Raw genomic sequence first — 17,751 nt, forward strand, 5'->3', positions numbered from 1 at the left:
AGCTTGTTTTTTATATATATATTTCTCTGATTTCAATGCATGAAATATCAAATAACTAAAATAAAACAATATTATAAATATTAATTGGGTTTAAATTGAATGGAGTAATTTTAATAAAAATCAACTCATTTACGGTCTTAGATGAAAAGTAAATGATTTAATAAAAATCTATCTAAAGCCATTCCTTAGGGCACCGCAAATCAATTGATTTGTTGAGATTAAAGAATTATATCCGTTGATATCTGATATAACAATACTAAAATTATAAGATTCCAAATTTCAACCCCGGTGCCAGTCAACTCAATAAAGAAACCTAAGCGATTTTGATTTTGATTTTGAGTTGGTCTAAGAATTAAAATTAAATTAAAATTTGAATATGATTTTAATTTGATTTTTGATTCTTAAAATAATTTATACTTAGTTCATATATATATATATATATATATATATATATATATATATATATATATATAATATATAATACATCTAAAAAAATTATAAAAGATTTTCGTATAAATTTGATTCTCAATTTGATAATGTTCTCATTTAATTTTAATGTAATTTTGATTTAATTTTTAATAAAAATAAAAATCAAATCAAACATTAAAATAAATTGCACTAATTATGCAAGTAAGAAGGGAATTTTAATAATTTTTGAGGGATAAATTATTAAAAACTTGACTTGTCTACTAAATAAAATATATTTATTACATGTATTTTATATATTTTGGGTTGGGTAATCCTCCTTAACAGAGACTCCAAACGTTTGGGCTTGGTTGGGCTTAAACAGCTGTGAAAAAAACCCCTAAATTGGACTGAACCGATTGAGTACTGGTGGATAAGGGTTTGGGAGGCTCAATTGGACGGTTCGAAATCCGAAACACACCGATTCATCTGTCACGCCAAAACGGGTCAACCCGCACTAAGAATCTGAAACATGCGAGTTGCCCAAGTCGGTTTCTCAAATTCGATGGTTGATTTTTCAGGCACTCGCTCTGTCTTTCTGTCTTGTGAATTTCTTGCTTCTCCGAGATTCTTTGGTTCAATCTCCGATCAGGTAAGCCACAACCCAGCCTTTCGTCTTCTCTCTGGTATGAATATGCATACTCAAATTCCTCTTTTCTCTCTCTATGTTTATACATATATGTGATGGGATGATCGAGGAATGTAATGCAGGACTCTTGTTCATTTTTAGTGCGTTTCGATTATTCTGCGATTTATTATTCATGTTTTGCTGATTTTTTTTTGAGGGTTTTCTGTTCAATTGAAGTTGTATGATACTTGATTCTAATAATTTTATGGGGTTTCTATTTGCAAAGACAGTTAATTAGTAGAAATGGATCACCATGAAGATGAGTACCGTGCTACAGGTGAACCACAGGCCAAGCAAGAGGATGAGGTGGTTGGATTTTCCCCCCCTTTTTAAGTTACTCAATTGTAATATTGATTCTAGATGTTTATTACTTGTGGATAATGATTAGACCGACTTTGTAAAACTGATGTTAATGTATCTGAGATAGGTTATGATTCAAATTTTTGTAAAGGACTGAATATGCTTTTGTGAGAAGATTTGGTGGTTGCTTTTTCGGTTTTCCTTTATATATGTAGATAGTTCGGTTGTCAAGATAAATGTTTTTCATTGTCAGGAAGCTCTGGCTCGACTTGAGGAAATGAAGAAATCGGTTGAGGCAAAAGTTGCTCTTCGCCAAAGCAATTTGAATCCTGAAAGGCCTGGTTAGTAACATTGCAAGAATTCTAGGATAAATTAATAACTGAATAATTGCTGAAATGGATAAGATCCGTAACATCCTGGTTATATTGAATTTCTTACCTTTCCTTGTGGAGAAAATAGGACATGTTAGTTTATAAATTATGTGCTTGGTAACATAAAAAAAAAGGTTGATAATACTTCTGATATTTATAACAGTAGGCTAATCAAGTGCTAAGGTTTATTTGGTGTGGTGATTTGGGAATTATAAAGTAAGCAGAAAGGGAAAAGGGAAGTGGATTTGAATGCAGAAAAGAGTTAAAAAAAAACTCTCATTTGAACGCATGTGGAAAGATATCATCTCTTTGTTATTTTTGGCCATTTTTCTCATGCATTTTTATATTAGCTTGAAATTTACTTTAATAATTTCCTAAATCTTCCTTCTAGGAAAATTCTGGATAGATTTATAGTTAGGAAACCATTTAGCATAATTTTTTTTTGCTCTTTAATTTTCTAGGCCCTAGTAGTATCTATTGGACCTAGGAAATATTCTACGAATCCTCTCAACACCGAAACTTTCTATTAGGGTAAGCTTAGCATTTCATTTTTGTTTAGAATATTGAGATGGAAGGCTTTAGCATATCAATAGATGGAGTAGGAGAGGGATAACCTTTTCAAGCTAGTAGAGATAAGTTGGTGATTCTTATATAGTGCTCATGCATTAATGCTAATATGATGTTTATGTTCCCAAAAGTTGCAATCGTAGAAAATGATTTCATTTTTCTATTTTTATTTATTGAATATCTTATAATTGTTAGAAAATCACGTGATTGATTAGCAAAATCAATGGCTTGATTAAAGCTTGTATAAGGGAGTGAGTTATGGTTTATTGATTGGATGCCATGTATATCTTGTATCTTCTATTATAAATGTGGAGTCTTATGTGTTATGTTAGAACACAAATAAATGAAATGTAGCCCTTTGAGGTTTTGTGTCTATAGACATAGGCTCTTGGTAGTCAAACCATGTAAATCCTTCTCTTGTTATTTTCTCCTATCTTTTCTATCATTCTAAGTTTTAACATGGTATCAAAGCTTAGGGTTTGAGTCCCAGCTCTTTTCTTTCTTCTCCTCTCCCCTTTGTTTCTCTTCTTCCCGAAAACACTCACTACATTTTAGTTAAAAAAAAGGGTTCTAATTTCACTTTCACTCTTCAAACATGTCTGAGAGAGGAGTCGCTTCAACTACAATTGTTGACCTCTTTTTTCTTCTTCTTTCATCTATTTCTTCATTTCTGTCCAATTTCAGCACTGATGAGCATTTCAGTTCTATTTATCTTGGCCATTTACAATTTGTGAATTTTGTGATCACTCCATGCACAACTTAAGGGAGAGTGTTGAAGAATCCTATTATTATGAGAAAATCATGTAATTGATTAGCAAAATCAATGGCTTGATTAAAGCTTTATGTAAACGAGTGATTTATGATTTATTGATAGGATGCCTTATATGTCTTGTATATTCTGTCTTAAATATGGAGTCTTATGTATTATGTTAACATACAAGTGAATGAAATGTAAGCCTTGAGGATTTTGTGTCTGTGGGCATAGGCTCTCAGTGGCCGAACGATGTAAATCATTCTCCTATATTTTCTATCATGTTAAATTTTAACATTATTTATGAATTTTTTTATTTAGTAATTTGTAATTTTTGCTATTACTGCATTTTTTGGGGTCATTTGGTACGGAAATATCAGTTTTAAAGCCTTCTAGCAATATTGTAAAAATGTCATTATCTTTTGTTGGATTTTGCATTGGTCTTTGGTGTTTATTTGGATTTTCATAATGGCAAGGAAAAGCTGAGTCTGTATAAATGCATATATATTTTTCTTATTTTCCCTAGATTCATGGTACTGAAAAGTGGAGTATTTTGCTTGCTTTTGGTTTGATCTCTCTTTCTCTCTAGTAATTTTAAATCTGTTTTTAAGGACTTCATTTCATTAAATTCTGGATTGGAAGCCATGTGAGATCTATAGTGTCTAGTTCTTTTAACGGTGAGTCCAATAGTTTCTAGTCTTTCATACACTACTCTGCTATGGTCTTAACATGACATGATTAAATGCAGTTCTTGGTAGTGTACATCTTTAGCCTTTTGATTTTGATATGATTACTGCTGCATAATATTGAACCAATTTGTTACTCTTAGCAGATTCAGGATTCCTCAGAACATTGGATTCAAGCATTAAGCGAAATACGGCTGTTATTAAAAAATTAAAGCAGATAAATGAAGAGCAGAGGGAAGGGCTAATGGATGAGTTGCGAAATGTAAACCTTAGCAAATTTGTTAGTGAAGCTGTGACAGCTATTTGTGATGCAAAGCTTAGAACTTCTGACATACAAGCAGCAGTTCAGGTAGCTTTTACAGTTCTGAACTGAAAATTTCTGTAGATTCTACCAGTAGCTGCCTGTAATATATTATTTGTAAATCACTAATCATGCCCTCACGTCTTGATCACATTCTCTATGACCTGGATGCTGGTAATTAGTTAAACAGTATGTAATCATTGCTTGCATCTCTCTCTCTCTCTCTCTCTCTCTCTCTCTCTCTCTCTCTCTCTCTCTCTCCACTCAACCTAATTTTCTATTCATCTAAATCCTCGGCGTAATATTGATTGGGTGACATCATCCTAAATATCATGAAGTTTTATGCAATAAAATTGTCTAATGCTGTTTACAGCTTTCACGGAAACGATGCTGTTGAATTATCCATCATTTTACTGTTTAATCATTCACTAGCTGCACTTATTTTGTTGGCTTTTAGTGGTCTATTCGTTTTGTTTGTCAATCTGAAATTCATTCATTCCTAATGTTGCTAGGTTTTTACTTTGAGAATTGTTTTACAAATCTTTTTAAGTTTATAGTTGATGGTTTGCTCATAATGTTTGGTCTCCTTTATGTTGTCCTACATGTTGATTAGTCTAGCCTGTATTAATGTTCAGCTAGCACACGCTTTGTGAAGTTCTTATTGTAGTACAATCAATATTCATGTTTTGTTAATTTGTTGGAGAGGAAGAAATGGTAAGTAGGTTATTTGTTTGGGACCATATGCATCAAATTTGCAAGTTCTGTTATTTATTTTAAAAGGTGCAGTGTTTAACTTATTGGGTGCAGCCTAGTCATAATAGTGCTTTTTCTGCTCTTCTGCACTGTTCTGATATTTGTCCATCTTGCAAAGATCTGCTCTTTGCTTCATCAAAGGTACAAAGACTTTTCACCAAGTCTGGTACAAGGGCTTTTGAAGGTCTTTTTTCCTGGAAAATCAGTGGAAGACTTGGAAGTGGACAGGAACTCAAAGGCTATGAAGAAGCGGAGCACCTTGAAACTGCTTTTGGAACTTTACTTTGTTGGAGTTATAGAAGACAGCAGTATTTTCATCAATATCATTAAGGATCTTGCTCTTACTAGTGTGGAACACTTGAAGGATCGAGATGCTACTCAGACAAATCTGACTCTTCTTGCTAGTTTTGCTCGACAAGGGAGAGTTTTCCTAGGACTGCCTCTGTCTGGACAAGAAATTCATGAAGAGGTGCATTTGTTTGTTCTTCTTGCATTTCAACTTATTTTATCGTATTATTATGGAGTTTCATTAGGATTTGACGTAATTCTTGCTTTCACTTCTTTGTGATGATGATATATCCATCACACTTGTGTCTACTTCTACTACTTTTATTGTATAGCAAATAGCAAATAGCAATTTGATCTTTTTAGAATTACATTGACGTTCTTGAATAGTTTGTAGCTTATCTTCTTACATTTTGTTACAGTTTTTCAAGGGCCTTAATATCACAGCAGATCAGAAGAAAATATTCAAGAAAGCCTTTAGTACGTATTTCGATGCTGTATCAGAACTACTTCAGTCTGAGCACGCGGTAAGAGTTTTTATGCATTTAGTTGCTGACCATAGAGTTATTTTGTACGTCTTCTATTGATAGAAATTGAATTTTTTTCCTTGTATAATGTTTTCTATTCTTTCTGTTGCTTTCATTTGCTCAAAAGACCTGTAATTTTTGGATCTTTATTTCTTAACAGTCTCTCCGCCAAATGGAACATGAAAATGCGAAGATTTTGAATGCTAAAGGAGAGCTTACTGATGAAAATGTTGCATCATATGAAAAGCTTCGAAAATCTTATGAGCATTTATATCGCAATGTTTCTTCGTAAGTTTGCTTATTGATTTCATTTTGTTCTTGTACCTGTGCTGATGGTGGCTAGATAATTGAAGTTTATTACAACAGTAAGATCTCATGTTGCAAAAGTTAAAAGAATACAATATTTCACTTTCACAACTGAATCCCTCCTCCTTTCCTCTTTACTCTTAATGTGGCGTCTTACTCTTTAAATAACTGACCTTTCTTCCTACTGGATAATTCATATCTGGTCTTAGTATCACAAGCAATGATTTTAGGTAAGATTATGTATGCTGTAAGATTGAAGAGTGAAACCACTCTAGAAATGTTTTTGGATGGATAGACTAAATTTATAGCACGTTGGTTGTAATACTACTGAGCTGCAGATACTTGCGTGAGGATAAGTTTAAGGTGGTTTCAGATTTTGATGAGAAAAACAGGTGGTGTGTTGGCCATAGTGCAGGTTAACTGTTGTCTGATGAACCACTTAGTAGAGGAGGATGCATGGGATGATGTAGAGATGTAAAGGGTACATTTATTTTTGTTGTTGGCCTCAATCTTTTTCTTGAGCCATCAACAAGGGATAAAGAAATATAGGCGCTTTTACCTTGAGAATATTTGGGGATGCCAAGGTTCATATAATTGCTTTGATTGTTAGAGTGTCCATTTCACCTGAATGAGATGCTTGATTAATGATTCTTGTAGTATGGATGGACCAACTGCCAAGTGGTTCTGAGGTGGGTTAGCCAGCCAGGTTCTTAGCTACAGTGATTGATGTTCTTTTTTCTTTCTTTCTTCTTTTCCTTTTTATCTTTTGGGTTGCATGTTGCTACAACGGTACTTTAATTATATCAACCTGCACTTGGATCCCAACTCTTTCTACTTATTAGAAGGCCTGAAACCAATGTCTCTTTGGCTTGCTTCTCGTATTATTGTTTCCTTGTGGTTTTTCAATTGACACACAGATTCTTGACTTGCAGTTTGGCTGAAGCCCTTGACATGCAACCTCCAGTGATGCCAGAAGATGGCCACACTACTAGGGTTACAACTGGAGATGATTCTTCATCACCTGCTGCCGGCAAAGATTCTTCTGTTCTTGAAGCTTTGTGGGATGATGAAGATACTAGAGCATTTTATGAATGCTTACCAGATCTCAGGTTTGGTGGGATTGGATAATTGTTGTTTACTTACGTTTTATATTGATTAAAGTATTGCTTTGATGCAGTTACTTCACCTTAAAAACTTTGAGTAATGCATGATAAATATTCTTTGTAGAGCATTTGTTCCAGCAGTATTATTGGGAGAAGCAGAGCCGAAAGCGAATGAACAATCTGCAAAGACTCAAGAGCAACAAAGTGTAAGGATTTAAAACTCTGAAGTTATATAACTGGCTTAGATTATTCTTGGAATAGGCGGATAGCTATGATGTGGAAAAAATTGGTGAATTAACAAAACATCTGCAAAATTTTCTTGTACGATTTTGATTCTAAATTTGTTGGAATAATATTCAGCATTGCTCACAATGCATGGGATGATTGCTTAAAAAAAAAACCTCATATTGTTTTCATATGATCTTCTAAATTATTTCTGAAATTACTGATTGCTTTTTTTTTTTTTCACAATTATTTTCTTATGGTCTCTTGAATTAGTTTTGAAATTACTGGTTTACATTTATTTTCTGTAGCAAAAGTTATTGCCTTCTTTGTCCCTCTCTCTTCCCACCTCCCTTCCTTCCCCTTTTAACTGCTGGCTTAAGGGATGTTTCTGAATTAATACATTTTAGAGGGTCATGACAGCTGTGACAGTCAAATTAACCCTCTTTTATAGCACATTGCAGTTAAAGCTTATGTTAAGGACTGAACCCTGATCCCTCTAGAATCTTGCCCTTTTAGCTGTATGGAAATCCACATTTAATTTGATCATTGTGAATCATGTTTTTCTAACCTATACTTGTTTGTTTGTCTGTGAAAAATGTTTCTATACCCACTCAAAAGAAGGTTATTTGTTTATCTATTTATTCTTGTATCGATTTATTTGAAGGAGGTGGCACCTGAATCAGACCAAGGCCAACCTAGTCTAGATAATGCAGAGTCCTCTGCAGACTCTGGTACTTTGCAGGAGGGAAAAAGCATTGAGAAAGGAAAGGATAAGGAAGAAAAGGATAAAGAAAAAGCTAAAGATCCAGAAAAAGAGAAGGGTAAAGAAAAGGATGCAGAGAGAAAAGGAGAGATTGAAAAGGAGAAACCCAAAGGTCTTGAAGGGTCAAACTTGGATGCTTTACTGCAAAGGCTTCCTGGATGTGTCAGTCGTGACCTTATTGATCAATTGACTGTAATCTTACTGCTGCTTCCTATGACTAGCTATTTTATGTAATCCTTTATAGAATAGAAGTTATGCATCTCTTCAGTGGCCATCGTATTATTGTTTTCCTCTGTCAATATTTTTTCAGGTAGAGTTTTGTTACTTAAATTCAAAGTCAAACCGGAAAAAGCTTGTAAAGGCATTGTTTAATGTACCTAGAACGTCTCTAGAACTGCTACCATACTACTCTCGAATGGTTGCCACACTATCAACTTGTATGAAGGACGTCTCTTCCATCCTTGTGCAGATGTTAGATGAGGAGTTCAATTTCTTGTTAAATAAGAAGGTTTGTTTTGCATACTAATATGTTTCATTGCAAAGAGGAGTTGCAGTTTATCCTTTTTCTTTCCATTGTTGCTCCTGTATTCACTCGCATCTTGTAAATTATTATGATTTTAATTTTTAATCTTAATTTTCTGCAGGATCAAATGAACATCGAAACAAAGATCAGAAATATTAGATTTATTGCAGAACTCTGCAAATTTAGAATTGCACCAACTGGCCTTGTCTTCACTTGTTTGAAGGTATATGTGTAGGATCTTTTTGATTTTTTGATTTTTTTTTTTTTTTTAATTTGTGAAACTATTTACAAGTTTTCAATGCTTTATGCTGTGAACTCAATTGAGATTTCCTTAATTATGCGTGGCCGGCTATATGATCATTTTTTACCCAGTGGCAAAGCCTGAATTTTTAATTGAAGGAAAGGAAAGGGGGTGGGGAGGCGCGGGCGGAGTGGGGGTGTTGGGAAATCATTCTCATCATGTATAAATCAAAAAAGTTTCCTCTCAAATATTCCTCTTTTTAAAACAAATAAAAAGATAATTTTGAGTAACAAAATTTAACTATTAAATGTGCTAAAGAAATTGATATGCATAATTGATGTAATCTAATCACGAATCTTGTTTTTTAAATAATATTTTATATAATAATAAAACATTATAAAAAAATTTTATATTAAAATTTATTTTATATATAGAAAGAGAGGCAACTTAAAATCCAAGCTAATTTTTTCAAAAAAAAAAAAAAGAATCTATAAAAAAAATCATGTTGATATTCAAATTAAAACTATCAAATTCTTTATGGCTTTAATATGATAATTTGGATGATATGGATTTAAATTGTAAGAAACTCATAAACAAATTTATCAAGGGTCAAAACAATATTTAGAAAAATCAAACCTTTATATATTATTAAAATTAAATTTGGTCATAATAGAACCTTAACAATTAATAGTTTATTTGAACAATTTTGCTAAAAAATCCAACTTGAAATATAAATAACTAAATAATAAATAAAGATGCAAGACACTGTCAAAACACTAGAATTGGTGATTTGATTCAAATAATAATTTGAAGCATATAAAATTATATTTTTATTTTTAATTAAATATTTTATTTGTTTTTCCAAAGAAGTGATTTTACTTTTTATTTTTAATTTGATCTTTCTAAATTTTCATACAAAATAAAAATAAGGGGATACTTTATTTAAAAGGGAAATAAATTTAATTTCTCAAAATTAAAATGTGATAATTTTTGAATTTAGCAAAAGAAAAGAAAAGGAGAAAGCAATTGCCCCCTTGCTCATAAAATAACTTCACCATTGTTTGCGCCATTCTCTCTTTTCTTTCTTTTTAACCTACCCACATCTTCTTGGTTTTTGTCTTGTCTTTGGAAATGTTGTCTTCTATTTGGGCCTTCAAGTAAATTCTTGTGAGTTGCCATTTTTCTTGTTTTTGCAACCTCACTGTTGTTTGAATTTTGCTATTAGAAGATTAATTCTATCTGGTCAAAGATATGAGATAACTTTCATTAAGGTTGAGATATGTTGTTGGACTTACATATGGATCAATGCTTTTCTTTCTTACAGGCTTGTTTAGATGATTTCACTCATCATAACATTGATGTTGCTTGCAATCTTCTTGAGACATGTGGCCGTTTTCTGTATCGGTCTCCTGAAACTACTGTGCGGATGGCTAATATGTTAGAGATATTGATGCGCTTGAAAAATGTTAAAAATTTGGATCCCCGCCACAGCACACTTGTAGAAAATGCTTACTATTTGTGCAAACCCCCTGAAAGATCTGCACGAGTGTCTAAAGTCCGGCCCCCACTATATCAGGTATAAATCTTTTTACAATCTCACTATTTTTTCCAACCTTTTTTAAATAGGATATATTTATTATATCTTATGAATTGATCTTTATGCAGTATATTAGAAAATTGCTTTTCTCGGATCTTGACAAGTCTTCCATTGAGCATGTGCTGAGGCAACTTCGTAAATTACCATGGAGTGAATGTGACGCATACCTTTTGAAGTGCTTTATGAAAGTTCATAAGGGCAGATATGGTCAAATAAACTTAATTGCTTCTCTTACTGCTGGTTTGAGCCGCTATCATGATGAATTTGCAGTTGCTGTTGTTGATGAGGTTGTTATTTTCATTCTGGAAACTATTTATTTCAATTAATATTTTAATTTGCCCTCAAATAGATATATTTGTGCTTTATATTGTTTTGTGATAGGCAGTGGGAATTTTGGATTGTTTATTGTTTCTATTTGTCGTTGATAATGTTAGTCTTAGCCTTCTAGAAGAATGTGGCTGGAATATATGCTGTGTTAATGACTCATTTTTCAGGAATTGGTCGGTCAATAATGCATTCTCTCTCTTAGCATTGAAGCTGTGTTATAGGTGCATTGATCCTACATTACTTTGAATGGCTAGGGAAACCTTATGAGAAAATGGCATTTGCTTAGATCAGGAATCCATTATGATTTCTCTAGGGGTTGGGAAAATGAACAGTGACTTCAGTATTAGACTGTTATGCTCATCCCATAGCTTTCATTTGTTTTTTTTAGGTCAGTGACCATGTGAATAAAATTTTTTATGGTTAGTTATCCGGTCAGCATTACACATTTCCGAGGATTTAACCAAAATCGTTTAGAGTGGAGAAAGAGAATCCATATAGCCGACCCCAAATTTTTTGGGATAAAGGCTTAGTTGAGTTGAGTTGAGTTGAGTTAGTTATCCACTCAGTAAGGGTAGGCCTATTGGAACTCTAAATCATGGTTTTTCTTTTTATTTTTTCATGTGGTCTTTATAAACTTCCTTTCAAAACCAACCTAATTCTATTTTTTGCTTACACCTAATTCTTGCGACAAGTTAATAAACCACTATTCATATTGCACATCATTCCTTGGCTTTTTCTGAAGCTGCAGTCAGAACGCACACTAGATTGTTTTGTCTAAATTCCTTACCATTATTTTAAAACCTGACCTTATCCTTGAATTGATCAATTGCAGACAGTTTTATGGGTGTTTCTTATTCACGTGGCAGTGTTTGTTTTGAAGTGTGACATGTTTTGCTTGCATATTTAACCAACGGTATAAGGACAACATGCACTAATTTGCATTATTGTATGTTTGCAGTTTTCTCTTTGGAATCATGGCAATTTATCTTTGCTTTCAGGTTTTGGAGGAGATTAGGCTTGGGCTAGAAATAAATGACTATGGGATGCAGCAGAGGCGAATTGCTCACATGCGATTCTTAGGAGAGTTATACAACTATGAACTTGTGGATTCATCTGTAATTTTTGAGACACTCTATTTGATCCTTGTTTTTGGTCACGACACACCAGAGGTATGGCATTAGTTACACTAATGCATCTTCATAAATATATGCAATCATGATATAAACTTTAAGGTGAAAAAACATTCCATGGGTGCATAACTGCATATTCTCCAATGATTTCCTATCTGTTCATCCTTAATGGAAAGCATATCTTAAGAGTGTAGTAGTATGTGAACTTCGAAGTAGTTGCATGTTTGGAATCAGCTGAAATGAAAATAAGCTAGACATGAATCTACTTATTGAATTTCTGATAAACTTTTGTTTTCTTTTTAAACTTGTTTTTAGCGAGATGTACTGGATCCACCAGAGGATTGTTTCCGCATCAGAATGGTTATCATTCTTCTGGAGACCTGTGGACACTACTTTGACCGAGGTTCTTCTAAGAGGAAACTTGATCGATTTTTAATACACTTTCAGAGATATGTTCTCATCAAAGGTGCCCTACCGCTTGACATTGAATTTGACTTACAGGTATGTCATTCAGATTCCTTTATGCCCATTTTTATTTTTTCCTAACAGAAGGTATTATCCAGCATAAGAGCTTTGGCTTCTGAATTTGATGGTAAATTGTTTAATGCAACAATCTTGCTATGTAGTTTGCAAATTATGCTGTTAGGTATAGGGAGGAGAGGGTAATGATGGAGATGTTATAGGAATAAGCATGTTACGTTTTATTTTCTGGGGTGCTAATGGGGAGCAGAAATGTCTTGTGCAGCATTCTGCACTTTGTCGTGTGCAGAAATGTCACTAGAATAACTTGTATGAAACTGTGATCTTGAGATATGGAAAGAGAATTAACTTTTTTTATTCCATTTATGTATTGGATTATGTCCTAGTGTTCTTTACTTGAGAATTAGTATTGATAATTTTAATTGAATGTTTGTTCATGTAATGCATGCTCATATATTGAGGCATTTGCAGGACTTATTTGCTGAATTACGCCCTAGCATGACTCGATACTCATCCATTGATGAAGTTAATGCAGCTCTTATAGAACTTGAGGAGAATGAACGAACTGGTTCAACTGACAAGGTCAATATTGAGAAACACTCTGACGCTGAAAAACCTTCTAGCAGGAATACTTCCAATGCCGTCTCTGCCAATGGACAAAATTTTGTGAATGGTAATGAGGAAAATGGTGGAATCCATGAGGACATCAGTGACAGTGACACTGATTCAGGAAGTGGCACCGTTGAGCAGGAGGGACATGATGATGAGGAGTTGGACGCGGAGAATCATGATGATGGATCTGAGACACAGGATGATGATGAAGATGATGGGGTTGAACCTGTTTCTGATGAGGATGATGAAGTCCATGTGAGACAAAAAGTAGCTGAGGTGGATCCAGTGGAAGCTGCAAATTTTGAGCAGGAGCTAAGGGCGGTAATGCAGGTAAGATTCCGATATTAGCTGTTTGTTTCATAATTGCAAGTGCCTTGCCATGCAATATTATAATTTATTTTCATATTATAATGCTAACATGATTTTGGAAGATATATTTTTGGGATTTGAGAAAATATGCTACAAAAATATTTTTAAATTTTCTTTTATTTTGGCTTTGTTAATGAGTCGAAGTCAATTTGTTAATCAACATTCTGAAAAGGCTAATTACATCGTTTTATGGCTTTTATTTGAAGTTTTGCTGTTAAGGAATTGTGTCTGCTGCATTTACTGATAGAGCTATTATACATGTTGAAATTATATTTATATAGTAGTTGAATTGCTTCAATTTGTCACCCCTGTTATTTGAATTGGGAGTGCAGGAGAGCATGGAGCAGCGCAGGCAAGAGCTGCGGGGTCGGCCAACACTAAATATGGTGATACCTATGAGCGTGTTTGAGGGGTCCACCAAAGATCACGTAAGGGGAGTTGGAGGGGAAAGTGGTGATGAGGCATTGGATGATGAGACGGGAGGAAGCAAGGAGGTTCAGGTGAAAGTACTTGTGAAGCGTGGAAACAAACAACAGACAAAGCAGATGTACATTCCTAGGGATTGCACTCTTGTGCAGAGCACAAAACAGAAAGAAGCAGCTGAGTTTGAAGAGAAACAAGATATTAAGAGGATAGTCTTGGAGTATAATGATAGAGAAGAGGAGGAGAATTATGGATTAGGAACCCAGACATTGAATTGGATGCCTAGTGGTAGCAACAGAGTTGGCAGCCGTGGCAGTATGTGGGGGGAAGGAAGCAGTGGTAGAGGTGCTGGATCACGACATCGGCATCAGCATCAGCATCATCATCATTCAGGCAGCGGAGTTTATCATGGCAGAAGAAGGTGAATGATTGAAGAAGAAAGTGGGAATATTAACATGTGGGCACTTGTGTTCCAAATGCAGTGGAACCTATTACAGATGGAAATGGGTTTTTAACAGCAGAAGAAATGAAATCTTTTGGCTTTGCAAATTGATAGCACGAATTTCTCTCTGACTGATTGAATTGCTGCATTACCCAACGGGGTGTCTGGTGAGATGATACCTTAAGTATATCTTAAATGATTGTTGGCTAAGTTAGTGACCAGAATTGTCCTCTGGAGGAAGTTACTGTTTATGTGGGGTAAGCAACTAGACAGAAGATTTTCACTCATGATTTGCAGGATGGTGATTCTTAGATATGCCCAGTCGGGTGCTCGTAATAGCATTCATTGGGTAATCAGTTTCTTTGTTGTATATCGGTCAAAAGTGAAAGGTTTCATCTTGGACACTAATGGAGATTTTACATTGTGGTTTGTATATGAGTAGACCACTGAATTGCTAACAAAAATATTATTACAATGGCATGTGAGCTTTGGAATCTGTGCTGGTAAGATGTTGAATTCTGTGGAGCTTAACTATTGAACCTTTTTTTTCTATTAGGCTATTGATCTTGATTGGTCTATGGCATTAATGTCTGCTCTTCTAGAGATGAGATTAGAAAGGCTAAGGTAATTGAGAATATATTGTTAGCACAATTAATTAACCTAAGTCCGAAATTTTGTTAATATGAATGCTGAGTTGCAGATCAAGGTGAAAAAGACGTTTTCTTTGTAGTAGCTGAACTTAACCCCATTGTTTGTAACTTGTTTTCCTTTTATCTTCCTTTCTCTTTTCTATAAAAGAACTCAAAAAAATCAATTTTATTTGTTTTTTAATTTTCTAAATCCAAACAAAGGGTTATGTACAATATGAAGGTGTGCATTAAGCTTTGTGTTTTTTTTTTTTTTTTTCAATTGATTGGCTCGGACTCTGAGGTTTATAAATATTATTAATTTCAAAGAATATATTTATAAAAACAAGAACGAATCGGGAAGTATGTAAATTTTTTTTTTCCAAAGGGAAAATGATTTGAATACAGAGTTATGATTGCAAAAATACAAAACAGGGTAAGCTTTTGCTGAACAAGACAGTAACTTACCTAATTACAACATCCACTTTAAGAAAGATTCGTGCAATTATTAATAAACAGTTAGTTTTTATTCCTCTCTCCTTTAAGAAGGATGTGATGCAACCATGATAATTATCAGAATAAACTGTCTTGAATAAAAAAAAAAAATCATTCCTTGCTTCTAAGTTCATATAAGTGATAAATGCATATGGTATAATCGTTCAGACATATGCCTTGCACTATATTGCTAATAGTCCAATGATTAAATGTTTTTATAATGCAAAATGTTAAAAATATAAATTTTGAAGTTTGTTGTGATTTCTAAACCGCTATTTACCATTAAATAATGCTAAGTTGGTGAATATGTAATACTAACATGACGACACATGAGTGTTATGTGCTCATCACATAAATACCACATGGACACCATGTAAGCATTACGTTTGTCATATGTCTGTTAAGAAAAATATAAGATATTAAATTGAAAAAAATTAAATCACAATCCTTTACGTATTAAAGCACGAAATTATAAGGTATTTTTTTATATCATAATATATTAACCATTGCATTCATTTTATAAAAATTTACAAATAGGTGTTCAAAAGGGGTGAAGTATATTTTTTTTAACATTTTTTTTTACTTTTATATTTAAAATTTTATGAAAAATCTTCATTTAATTATATTTTTATGGTTTGAAGTGGGTATACTAATAATCTTTGAAAAACTAGTCATATGATCCCTCTAACTGATTAAACCTTAACCAAGAGAAGCAAGCTAGGATATCAATTGCTTTTCCTATTTAGGAGTCGAAGAAAGACGTGATGAATGGGACTTATTTTACAGTTTTTTCATCTCTTGCTTAACAAAAAATATTGGCTTATGATTTTTTTTTATATGTGAAGTGATTAAATGTACTAATTAAGCACAATAACCAATTCAAATAATAATATCAAAATTGAGAAATATGCTCTATCTTGGTAATTTAAAGCATGTATAGGAAAGGAAAAAGGTTTCAATTCAAATCAATGCAAAAATTTAAAGTTTAACGAAAGAGAGAATCAAACTCCCAATGTATTGTGGTTAGCACACTTGGCTTATATCCATTCCTTCAAAGCATCAAAGCACACCTTTGAGAGTTCTTCTATTAGTAGTATGCCCTAGAGCATATCTTGTAAATATTTATTCTCTTTTAATGGCATTTTTTTTCCTTTTAAATTTAAATAGTTTAAATTTAATTGAAAATATCCTTTAGTAACTTGTTAGATGTTTCATTCTTAAAGTACTAAGAATATAAGTTACAGAACATTCTGGTACAATTATTATAAATTATGGTTTACAGTTTTGGATACTTTAGAAGATAAGATTATCTATATAAACAGTCATATTTGTTTATTCCCATCAATTAGTATGAGATACTAATGATATAGAATAGTGAGTCTCATACTATACAATAAATAAATTAGGCACTTATAAGATAAGTAGGACAGACCAATGTCCTAAGATGATATATACATGGAGTTTACTCTTGTCAATACATAATCATCTAGATCATAATAGTGCATATATTCTCTTGACCTGAGATAACACCATTATCTTGTATGTAGGTGGTTTGAGTTTGATACTGCTTTCATGCTTGCACTAGATATAAGTATATGGACATGTGTTAGCTCCGACTTGTTATATATGAAGATAAGTGTTAGTCAAAATGGGATCCATTGCCCTAAGTAAATAGGGATAAAATCCTATGTCCATTTAAATTATTCTTGATGAATCAAGTTCCTAACCTTTATCTTTTCCCAAACCAAATTTTCCTTCTTCCTTTCTTGCTTGATTCAAGAGAAATTACAAGTTGTTATTCTTGAATTAAAGGTTAAGAAAGTGTTTCTTTACATTTCCATAGAGATAAAACCAAGAAACCCCAAATTTCACCTTGTGTTAGTGTTGGCCAAATCAAAGGAAGAACAAGGAAGGATTTTTGGTTCATTCAAAGGAGTTTTGGTCATCTTGTTTGTTTAGACAAGCTAGAGGATCAATACTTGATGATCTTCACTACTCGAATTAGGTGTTAGAATTCGATTCTATGCCTTAGGGGTAAAATCCCTAAACTTTACCTTATTAATTTTAGGATTTTAGTTTCCTAATGGCAATTAGGATTGTCAGCAATTGAGATAAAATTTGCTATGACCAAATTATGTGTTTTGCAATAGTATAAATGATTTGTATGTTGCACGAACACTAGGTTGAAAAAATTTAAAGTTGCTAAATTTTGCACCCTTAGGTGCATTTATCTTGCAATTGGTATCAGAGCCATCCTAATTTGCCATTAGGAACTTTAATTCATGTTATATAATGTTTGGGACTCAAGAAAATTGCATTAGATGCAAGTTGGAATAAGTAAAATCCAAGAAAAATTACTAATTTTGAATTAGTATGATTCGACCATGTTGAGATCATGTTTGATTCAAATTATTATTTTTTTAGTTTTTCTTGTTCTTCTTAATGATTAAAATGT

The 17,751-nt window shown here is 33.1% G+C and overlaps 1 protein-coding gene across 1 annotated transcript; it reads left to right on the forward strand.

Annotated features, from left to right (window-relative positions):
• Window positions 1–888: 888 nt before the first annotated feature.
• LOC110641284 (regulator of nonsense transcripts UPF2) lies at window positions 889–14,727 on the forward strand. The gene is made up of 18 exons (XM_021792948.2): window positions 889–1,057; window positions 1,324–1,399; window positions 1,647–1,734; window positions 3,915–4,117; window positions 4,941–5,291; window positions 5,530–5,634; window positions 5,795–5,922; window positions 6,873–7,049; window positions 7,168–7,249; window positions 7,933–8,223; window positions 8,342–8,539; window positions 8,676–8,777; window positions 10,120–10,371; window positions 10,461–10,679; window positions 11,718–11,888; window positions 12,165–12,350; window positions 12,801–13,271; window positions 13,643–14,727. The coding sequence occupies exons 2-18, from the start codon at window positions 1,337–1,339 to the stop codon at window positions 14,156–14,158; spliced, it is 3,603 nt and encodes a 1,200-aa protein (XP_021648640.2). The 5' UTR covers window positions 889–1,057; window positions 1,324–1,336; the 3' UTR covers window positions 14,159–14,727.
• The last annotated feature ends 3,024 nt before the right edge of the window (window positions 14,728–17,751 follow it).

The sequence above is a fragment of the Hevea brasiliensis genome, chromosome 8 (genome assembly GCF_030052815.1).
Source record: "Hevea brasiliensis isolate MT/VB/25A 57/8 chromosome 8, ASM3005281v1, whole genome shotgun sequence".
Classification (NCBI taxonomy): Eukaryota; Viridiplantae; Streptophyta; class Magnoliopsida; order Malpighiales; family Euphorbiaceae; genus Hevea; species Hevea brasiliensis.